Below are 10,693 nucleotides of genomic sequence, written 5' to 3'. Positions count from 1 at the left end.
TTGACCCCTGGGAATTGCTATAGCTCCTGGGATCTCAGAGCACCTAGGGCCTGAGACCCTTATCAGGGTGGAGGAAATAGGCACAGAGAGGGGAAGTGGCTTTCAGTTGAGTCAATGTTAGGCACCTGGGTTCTGGCTCCATTGCCCATTGTCTTTAAAGCCAGGAGCTTGGCCTGCATCTCTAACTGCGGGGGCCTTTGAGGAGGCAGGTTGGACCAGCTTAGCAGAGAAGCAGAGTCAGAGTCAAAAGCCCTAGGCACCCCCAGCCCATGCTGGCCCTGCTTCTCTCAGGGAGAAGACTCTGAGCCCTAGGTGTCCTGTCATTCAGAGAAGCAGCATGGCTCAGTGGAAAGAGCACAGACTTGGGAGTCAGAGGTCAAGGGTTCCAATCCCAACTCCCCCACATGTCTGCTGTGTGACCTTGGGCATTTCATTTAACTTCTCTGAGCCTCAGTTAACTCATCTGTAAAACGAGGATTAAGACCATGAGCCCCACGTGGGACAACGTGATCACCTTGTATCCCCCCAGCGCTTAGAACAGTGCTTTGCACTTAGTAAGCGTTTAACAAATGCCATCATCATTATCAGTATTCATTCATTCCGTCGTCCCAGTGCCAGTCCGGTTAGCTCCCTCAGGACATTGCCACCCCATTCTCCTTGGGTACCCAGGTGTCTGACAGTCAGAGTGAGCAGAGCAGGGAGGAGTCTGTAGCTCCAAAGGAGGCTGGTGGCTGGAGGGCATGTGCCAGCCACAGTGGGAGGGAATGTCAGGGGCTCTTCTCCTTGGGCAGCTGGGCAGCATACAGGGCCAGCGTGTGGTGCAGGAACTGGTACTGCTCACTGGTCTGGATCATGCCTCCTCTGGAAAGAAAGGGGAAAGTGAGTGCACTCAAACCCCTGCCCCTACCCCACCCCGGTCACCTTGGCTCTCACCTCTCTGCCAAAATGTCCCCCGCTCTCCCCTTGTCTGCCCTCTCATTCCTTGCATCCTCTACCCTCCCCAACATGGTCAGGAACCCACCTGTCCAGGCGCAGTTGGCACACGATGCCCAAGACGTCCACCTCACCCCGGGCTTTCAGTTGCTGGCAGCCGATCTGTGTGGCGATGAAGCAGCCCGTCCGGCCGATCCCTGCACTGGACAGAGCACAGATTGGGTGCCAACGGGCATCCTGGAGCCACCCAGTTTCCTGGGGGAAGGGAGGGATGCATGCCAGAGACTCTCAGGGGTCCCCATAACCCGTCTGCAGCAGTGTGCCGATCGTCATTGCCGGGAGGGAGAACCAGCAACATTATTCACCCAAGCTGAATGTGGGAAGCCAAATGGCCAACTGCTCTCTTCTTTTCATATTGGGGTCTAACTAGGGTCCCTCCAGGGCACCATTAGCATGCAGAATCCTAGCTCTTAGGTCCTCCAGGTCAAGGGGTTGGCTTTAAGTGCTGCCCTGGCCTCCAATCCCAAGATTTAAGTTTCTGGCCCAGGAGCTGGGCTTAGTTAGGAGCTCCCGGGATAAGGCTCAGTCCACAGAATAATGGCCTGGGGCAGAGCCTGAAGCTGACTTGCTCTTCCCAGCAAGAAATCAGGTACCAGGTAGGATTCAGGACTGTCTAGACCTGTCCAAGACTGATTCTTCCAGGTGCAGGTGACCAACAAAACCCTGCATTGGAATGGTTGCCTCAGTTCACTCAGGGAGCCAAATGGGCAAAAGAGATGCTGCTGCTTCCATCCACACTTCAGTGCTACCTCTAGCAGTGGGCATGAGCAGACTGGCTCCCAGAGAGGTGGGCAGCTATGGCACGAACTAGATGCTGCCTGAAGATGAATTTCCCAGCCCCTCCCTACAACTTAGATGAGGAGTGCCCATTTCTTCTGCCTCATGCAAGTCAGAACACAGTCGTGGTCCATCTCTTTCACTTTACTCCTCTAACGCCAACCTAGTCATCGTACCTGGATCTCATTTACCTTGCCGCTGACCTCTCACCCACATCCTACCTCTGTCCTGGAACTCCCTCCTATTTCATATCTGACAGACGATCACTCTCCCCACTTTCGAAGCCTCATTAAAATCACATCTCCTCCAAGAGGACCTCATTTAGAGAAGCAGCGTGGCTTAGTGGAAAGAGCCCGGGCTTTGGAGTCGGAGGTCATGGGTTCAAGCGCCGGCTCCACCAAGTGTCAGCTATGTGACTTTGGGCGAGTCACTTTCACTTCTCTGTGCCTCAGTTCCCTCACCTGTAAAATGAGGATTAAAACTGTGAGTCCCCCGTGGGACAACTTGATCACCTTGTACCCTCCCCAGCGCTTAGAACAGTGATTTGCACATAGTAAGCGCTTAATAAATGCCATTATTATTATTATTATTATTACTCCCTCTCCCTTCTGCATCACCCTTGTACTTGGATTTGTACGCTTTATTCACCCTATCCTCAGATCCACAGTACCTATGTTTGTATCCATAATTCATTTAAATATCTGTCTCCCACTCCAGACTGTAAGCTCCTTGTGGGCGGGGAATATGTCTATCAAATCTGTTATTTTCTACTCTCCCAAGCATTTAGTAGAGTGTTCCACACTCAGCAAGTGCTCAATAAATACGATTGATGGATTGATCTGATTATCTAGAAGGAGCAAAAGGCCTTACAGTACAGTGTTGCTGCTGGGCCATGGGGATGTCCCCATAGAGCATGCCAGGCGCTGGTATTGGCAGGAAGGGAGAGGACCCAGGGATTCAGGGCCTAGCCACTTACCTGCAGTGCACCACGATGGGTCCCACCTTGTCTGCTCCCACCTTGCTCTCCACCTCTGACACCAGGTGCAGCAACGGCCCAGCTGACTCAGGAGTCTGGTGGTCGGGCCAGGTTTCGAAGAGGATGTGTGTCACCGAGCGGCATTCCCCCTGGCACTGGGAAAGGGGCCCGGGAAGTGAGAATAGGGCTGGAGGCTGACCACTTTGGCACCACAACTGGGCATGGCTTCTAGCTGAGTCGGGCAGGGGAGCTGACTTTTGCCCCGGTGGTCCCCCAGTGGTTCAGCTCCCAGACGGACAGAAGAAGGATACCCCCTGCCCTGTTGGGAGTCCTGACCCCTTCCGGGAATTGTCCCAAGAAGGTGGCCTTGCTCTGGCCTCACCGTGTCCCATACCTGGATGGAGAGCTGTCGAACGGAATACTCTGGGCCCTCCATCTTCTCTTGCACCCGGATCTGGAATGGCCCATAGGTCTCCTCCTCGGTGGGCCAGTAGAGGACACATTTCTAGAAAGGAGGGACTGGGTGGTTAGTGCGCTGGCAGGACTGTCCGTTCCCACCCCGACTGGAGCAGAAGAAAGTGGGAGGGCCCTCCCTTGGCTTAGGACTTGGGAGCTTCACTGCCTGAATTCAGTACCTGGTGTTCGTTCAATCAATCGTATTTGTTGAGCACTTACTGCATATGGAGCACTGTACTAAGTGCTTGAGAGAGTACAATAGAACAGTAAACACACATCCCCTGTCCACAATCAGCTTAAAGTCTAGCGATGGAGATAGAGACAGAGACAGTGACTCCCTGCCTGCTCTACGATGGGTAAGTAAATAATAATAATAGTAATTATGGCATTTGTTAAGCACTTACTATGTGCAAGCACTGTTCTAAGTGCTGGGGGGATACAAGGTGATCAGGTTGTCCCACGTGGGGCTCACAGTCTTCATCCCCATTTTACAGATGAGGTAACTGAGGCACAGAGAAGTTAAGTGACTTGCCTGAAGTCACACAGCTGACACTTGGCGGAGCTGGGATTTGAACCCATGATCTCTGACTCCAAAGCCCTGGCTCTTTCCACTGAGCCACGCTGCTTCTCTTAGATTGTGAGCCTACCACCTGGAACAGGGACTGTGTCCAACCTGATTACCTTGTATCTATCCCAGTGTTTAGAACAGTGCTTGGCACATAGTAAGAGCTTAACAAATGTGACATTATTATTATTATTATTATTATTATTATTATTATTATTATTATTATTATCATCATCATCAACTTGTCCTTTTGCCTCTAGACTCCCAGAGCCTTGTCTGCCTGAGATGGACCCAGAGTGGGCCCAGAACCTGTGGCTCCCTGCCCCTGAAATTCCCAGAAGCCGTGGGGCCTAGTGGAAATAATTACAATAATTATGATTACTATTGCTATTATGGTGCTATTTAAGCACTTACTATATGCTAAGCACTTGCGGGAAGGAAACGTGTCTACCAACCCTGTTGTATTCTACTTTCCCAAGTGTTTAGTACAAGTGGTCTCCATGCAATAAGTGCTCAATAAATAGCATTGATTGATTGATTAATTAATCAGTGGGTTAGATATAAGCTAATCTGGTCAGACACAGTTCCTGTCCCACAAGAAGCTCACAGTCTAAGGGGGGAGAGAAGAGGTATTGAGCATGGAAAGAGCACAGGCTTGGGAGTCAGGAGACCTAGGTTCTAATCCCCGCTCCTCTGCTTGCTGGCTGTGTGACCTTGGGCAACCAACTTCATCTCTGTGGCTCGGTTTCCTCATTGGTAAAATGGGGAGTCAATTCCTGGTTCTCCCACCCTCTTAGATTGTGAGCCCCATGTGGGACAGGGACTGTGTCTGACCTGATTATCTCATGTCTACCCCAGTCTTAGTATAGTGATTGGTGCAGAGTAAATCCTTAGCAAATGCCACAGTTCTTTTTCTTCTTCATATTATTGTTATTCTTGGTCTAATCTTCCTGAGTCCACCTGGTCTCTCTCAGAAATTCCTAGCAGTCCAGTTATCCAAGGATGCTACACAGCGGGAGAGTCACCACCTACCTCCTTGCCCTCATGGAGCTGGGTGAGCATGACAATGATGGGTGCCTTCTCCTGCCACACCATTTCCCAAAAGTCAGACACCGTGTTGGGCATGGGGCCTTGGGTGGCGATGTAGACCTTCTCCTGCCCGTCATAGCCCTGGGGAGGCCAAGTCACAGGGGGTGGTCATTTTAAGAGGAACTCTGGGGAGAGTGTCGGGGCCCAGAGTCTCCCTCCCTCTAGACTCTGGGAGGGATACCAGCCAACCTGGAATGAGTTCAGTGTGGCCCTGCCTAGAGGCAGAAAGGCCCCGCTGTGGACGTGCCTTTCGGTTCAGAAAAGACAGTCACCTGTGCACTGTGAGAATTCCTGGGATGAGTCCTACACAGACCATGACCCTCCACACCTCACATCATCATCATCATCATCAATCGTATTTATTGAGCGCTTACTATGTGCAGAGCACTGTACTAAGTGCTTGGGAAGTACAAATTGGCAACATAGACAGTCCCTACCCAACAGTGGGCTCACAGTCTAAAAGGGGGAGACAGAGAACAAAACCAAACATACCTCACATCCCTCTTTCACAGGCAGAAACTCCTCACCCTGGGCTTCAAGGCTGTCCATCACCTCGCCCCCTCCTACCTCACCTCCCTTCTCTCCTTCTACAGCCCAGCCTGCACCCTCCGCTCCTCCACCGCTGATCTCCTCGCCGTACCTCGCTCTCACCTGTCCCACCATCGACACCCGGCCCACGTCATCCCCCGGGCCTGGAATGCCCTCCCTCTGCCCATCCGCCGAGCTAGCTCTCTTCCTCCTTTCAAGGCCCTGCTGAGAGCTCACCTCCTCCAGGAGGCCTTCCCAGACTGAGCCCCTTCCTTCCTCTCCCCCTCGTCCCCCTCTCCATCCCCCCATCTTACCTCCTTCCCTTCCCCACAGCACCTGTATATATGTATATATGTTTGTACATATTTATTACTCTATTTATTTATTTATTTATTTATTTATTTATTTATTTATTTATTTTATTTGTACATATCTATTCTATTTATTTTATTTTGTTAGTATGTTTGGTTTTGTTCTTTGTCTCCCCCTTTTAGACTGTGAGCCCACTGTTGGGTAGGGACTGTCTCTATATGTTGCCAATTTGTACTTCCCAAGCGCTTAGTACAGTGCTCTGCACATAGTAAGCGCTCAATAAATACGATTGATGATGATGATGATGATGGCTGCCAGTCGCTTAGAAGAGTGCCCAGAGCTTAGAACAGTGCCTGGCACATAGTAAGCGCTTAACAGATACCATAAAAATAATCAATTCCACCATTCTGCATTTCTCCCCCGGAATGAACGCCTCCCATTTTTCACTTCCCAACTTAGACTGGAAGGTGTAGTCGCCACAACGACCCACCAGGAGACATTGATCCCACGCTAGAAGCCTTTGCCTGAGACATGACACCCGACAGGCTCCTTCCCTTCGAAAAGTCCCTCTGCCTCTCCCCAGCCCTCTCAACTTGGTTCGGGAGACCTCCCCGTGGGCTGAGACCAACCCTTCCTACCACCAACCCGGGCTCTAAGCCTCCCTCAGAAGGTTGATCCTGTCCAGCCCTGGAGTCCAATCAGGAGAGGAAGGATGGAGGAGGAAGAGGAGAAACAGACTCAGGGGTGGAATGTGGTTGGGCACCAGTGAGCCGAGAGTGGAGAGGGACCCAGGGCCCCGGGTGCCCAAGCCAGGGTGGAAATAAGCACGTGGGGAGCCCTAAGCCCAGGCGACACTGAAAGCCTCTCCCCCGCCCCGCTCTGCCCAGCCCCATTCCACTCTCCGACAGTTTCCACGCTCCACGGATCACACTGGGCCACTCACACGAATGTAGTTGGCGTTGATGTAATCCCCGGCCTCCTGGCTCTGGGCCTGCCTCAGGCAGACACGACTCTGGGGGTCTAGGTGCAAAAGGACAGATTAATAATAATAATAATAATAATTTGAATCTGTTAAGTGCTTACTATGTGCCAAGCACTGTTCTAAGCACTAGGGTAGGTACAAGGCAATCAGGTTGGACACAGTCCCTGTCTTACATGGGACTCACAGTCTTAATCCCCATTTTACAGATGAGGGAACTGAGGCACAGAGAAGTGAAGTGACTTGCCCAAAGTCACACAGCTAAGTGGCAGGGCTGGGATTTGAACCGACGATCTCGCCCCCTGCTACCTCACCTCCCTTCTCTCCTCCTACAGCCCAGCCCGCACCTTCCGCTCCTCTGTCGCTAACCTCCTTACTGTACCTCGTTCTTGCCTGTCCCACCGTCGACCCCCAGCCCACTTCCTCCCCCTGGCCTGGAATGTCCTCCCTCCTCACATCCGCCAAGCTAGCTCACTTCCTCCTTTCAAAGCCCTACTGAGAGCTCACCTCCTCCAGGAGGCCTTCCCAGACTGAGCCCCCTTTTTCCTCTTCTCCTCCCCATCCCCTCTGCTCTACCTCCTTCCCCTCCCCACAGCACCTGTATATATGTTTGTATGGATTTATTACTCTATTTATTTTACTTGTACATATCTACTACTCTACTTATTTTGTAATGATGTGATCTAGCTTTATTTCTATTTATTCTGATGACTTGACACCTGTCCACATGTTTTGTTTTGTTGCCTGTCTCCCCCTTCTAGACTGTGAGCCCGTTGTTGGGTAGGGACCGTCTCTATATGTTGCCAACTTGTACTTCCCAAGCGCTTAGTACAGTGCTCTGCACACAGTAAGCACTCAATAAATACGATTGAATGAATGAATGAATGAAATGCCTCCCAAGCCCGGGCTCTTTCCACTAAGCCATGCTTGGCAGAGAATGAGGAGGAGGAGGCCCGAGGCTAGGCAGATGCCTTGTCTCCAGATCACTCTACGGGCCCTATCTGCACAACAGCTCCTCATCCAGGAATTACTTTGAGCTGGATTGGGAGTGTGGTGGGGAAGGGGCAGATCTGGGAAGCTGAGACTCAGCCTTTCCCTAGGTGTCCGTGGTGGCTGGATTGCTGGCCTCCCTGCTAGGCACTCCAGCAGGAGGGTTTGAGGAGGATTGTGAGCCCACTGTTGGGTAGGGACCGTCTCTATGTGTTGCCAATTTGTACTTCCCAGGTGCTTAGTACAGTGCTCTGCACACAGTAAGCGCTCAATAAATACGATTGAATGAATTAATGAATGATTAATAATGATAATAATAATAGTAATAGTATTTATTAAGCATTTACTAGGTGCCAAGCACCGTTCTAAGCACTGGGGGAGATACAGGGAAAAGCTTTCTTACTTGGAAGAATGAGCACAGGCCCGAATGAGGGGCCAGAGAGGATGCACTCCCATCTAGACTGCAAGCTTATTGTGGGAAGGGAATGTGTCTGTTACATTGTTATACCGTACTCTCCCAAACTCTTAATATAGTGCACTGCACACAGTAAGCACTCAGTAAATATGATTAACTTAATGACTGACTGAGACCAGGAACTACGTACCCTCCATCTGGCCTCAGTGTGAGTGAGTGAGTGAGTGAGTGTGTGTGCGCGCGTGTGTGTGTGTGTGTGTGTGATGCCACTGCAGCAACACTTTGGAGCAGAGTGTCAGGCTGCTGAGGTGACTCTGCCAGGACTCGGTGCCCGGTTCTGCTTATTGACTCCAGGCAGTTTAAAAATTCAGAAATAGTAATGATGGTGGTATTTGTTAAGTGCTGACTATGGGCCAAATACTATGCTGGGGTAGAATACAATCAGACTGGATAAGTCCTTGTCCCACACGGGGCTCACCATCCAAGTAGGAGGGAAGACAGGTGGAGAAACAGACTCAAAGTAGTTAAGTGACTGGTCTAAGGTCACACAGCAGGCAAGTACGAAAGCTGGGATTAGAACCCAGTTCCCTTGACTGGGCTCTTTCCAGCAGGCCCTGCTGATTCTCCAAAGCTCATTCAGGGGAACCTGGAAGCATCCAGGTCCCCTGAACCTCTCTTGAGGGGGAGGGCCGACTGGGAGCGACTAGGGCTCTGGGAGACGTTTGTCACCGTGAGAGCTGCCCAAGAGACAGAGGGCTCAGATGGGGGTGTGGCCCACTATGCTGACCTCCGCCCAGCTGGCTGGCTGGCTGGCCTCCCTAGATGAGGGAAACCTGCCAACCAGAGCCATTTTTGTACTGTCATTGAAAGGAATCCACACTACCAGTCTACAAAGTCACAGCTCGCACAAATTATCCAGATAATTTGTGCTCTCCCAGCTCGCTCGGACCTGAATTTTCCTAATGGGTTCTGGGACCATCTGAAAACCAAAGTGCCACTTTAGACCTCCATGATCTAGGCTATATGCCCAGGGAGTTACTTCCTGCACTGTTCCCTTTCCTGGGTCTTGACAAGTGTCTTTCTCGAGTCTGGCACCATCCTTATAGGTCAGACTGATGGAGGAGGATGGGGAGAGAAATGCCAGTGCTTCGATATCATTGGAAGATCTCCAAGCACATTTCCCTTGACCAGATGCTGGTGAGTCTGGGATTTTAGTCCATGTTTTGTGGGTGTGAGCTGAAGCCCACGGATTTTGGAGATTGGCTCCAGGGCAGCCAGCAGCTGGGGGCCCAAATCACACTGTACGAGGGACTCGACCCTCTGAGCATCCCCATTGGAGAAACTAGGCCCTACTCTGGCCAGGACCTAGAAATGGAGGTTGGAAGTGGGGCTGTGAGGAGCCTGGGAAAGAGGGAAGCAAGTCTAAGTCATAGCCAGGAAGGGGTCCTAATTATCCTGCCACCCAGACTTGCCTGGCTCCAAGAAAAGCCTGAAAAGCAGCATGACCTAGTGGAAAGAGCACAGGCCTGGGAGTTGGAAGCCTTGGGTTCATTCATTCATTCATTCATTTGTATACATTAAGCATTTAGTGTGCGCAGAGCACTGTACTAAGTGCTTGGGAGAGGACAATATAACAATAGACATATTCCCTGCCCACAACGAGCGTATAGTCTAGATGGGGTGACAGACATTAATATAAATAAAGAAAATACTGATACATACATAAGTGCTGTGGGGCTGGGAGGGGGATGAGTAAAGGGAGTAAATCAGGGTGATGCAGAGAAAATGGGAGAAGAGGAAAAGGAAGGCTTAGTCAGGGAAGGCCTCTTGGAAGATACGTGCCTTCCATAAAGCTTTGAAGGAGGTGAGAGTTTTTAGTCCTGGCTCCACCACTTATCTTTCTGTGTGACCTTGGGTAAGTCACTTCACTTCTCTGTGCTTAAGTTACCTCATCCGTAAAATGGGGAATAAAACTGTGAGACCCGTGTGGGAAATGGATTGGATCCAACCTGATTATCTTCTATCTGTCCCTAAACTTAGTAGAGTACTTAGTACCTAGTAAGTGCTTAACAAATACAGTTAAAAAAAAAGAGCAAGAGAGCCTCAACTCTGACTCAGACAGCCTGGTTCCTCCCATTTCCTGGACGGATGGGTAGACGACCCTAATGGGTAGATGGCATGGGCTCAGGGCTGCAGTCTGTCCCTGGGCCCGGACTGAGCCCTGGCAGGTGGCCTGCTATAGGCTCAAAGCAAAAAGGGTGTGGAGGTTGTGGGGGATGCCCGGCCGGCAGGCAGGTCTGTCTGCTGGGGGAGGGAGAGGAGCACGGCGGGGCAAAGGGCTCCAGGCAAGGGAGAGTCAGAGGACTCGGGGTGGGTGCTCAGTCTGGTCCGACTCAGTCAATCAATCAATCAATGGTATTTATTGAGCACCTACTATGGGCAGAGCACTGTACTAAGCACTTGGACTGTCCTGTTAGGGACCTGATCCCCACTCCCACCCCATGTCCAGTGCCCTAGCGAGGCTGAAGATTTAACACCTTGCAGTCTAGAGAGCTCCAATTTCTCCATTTTATCAGAACAGTATGGTTGCACTGAATTTGCCGGGCTCCGTGC

General features: G+C 51.1%; 1 protein-coding gene across 1 annotated transcript in view; it reads right to left on the bottom strand.

Moving 5' to 3' along the window:
• Positions 1–578: 578 nt before the first annotated feature.
• Positions 579–10,693, bottom strand: part of PTPN7 (protein tyrosine phosphatase non-receptor type 7) — an 11,959-nt gene continuing 1,844 nt past the window's right edge. Inside the window, exons 4-9 of the mRNA XM_038749274.1 lie at positions 6,640–6,716; positions 4,800–4,937; positions 3,141–3,251; positions 2,747–2,901; positions 1,022–1,135; positions 579–861 (exon numbers count right to left, since the gene is read on the bottom strand). Coding sequence (XP_038605202.1) covers positions 768–861; positions 1,022–1,135; positions 2,747–2,901; positions 3,141–3,251; positions 4,800–4,937; positions 6,640–6,716 — 689 coding nt within the window. The 3' untranslated portion in view covers positions 579–767. The remainder of the gene's footprint in view (positions 862–1,021; positions 1,136–2,746; positions 2,902–3,140; positions 3,252–4,799; positions 4,938–6,639; positions 6,717–10,693) is intronic.

Source organism: Tachyglossus aculeatus, chromosome 7 (assembly GCF_015852505.1).
Source record: "Tachyglossus aculeatus isolate mTacAcu1 chromosome 7, mTacAcu1.pri, whole genome shotgun sequence".
Lineage (NCBI taxonomy): Eukaryota > Metazoa > Chordata > Mammalia > Monotremata > Tachyglossidae > Tachyglossus > Tachyglossus aculeatus.
Note: the sequence above shows the minus strand (reverse complement) of the source record. Positions and strands in the feature narration are given on the sequence as shown.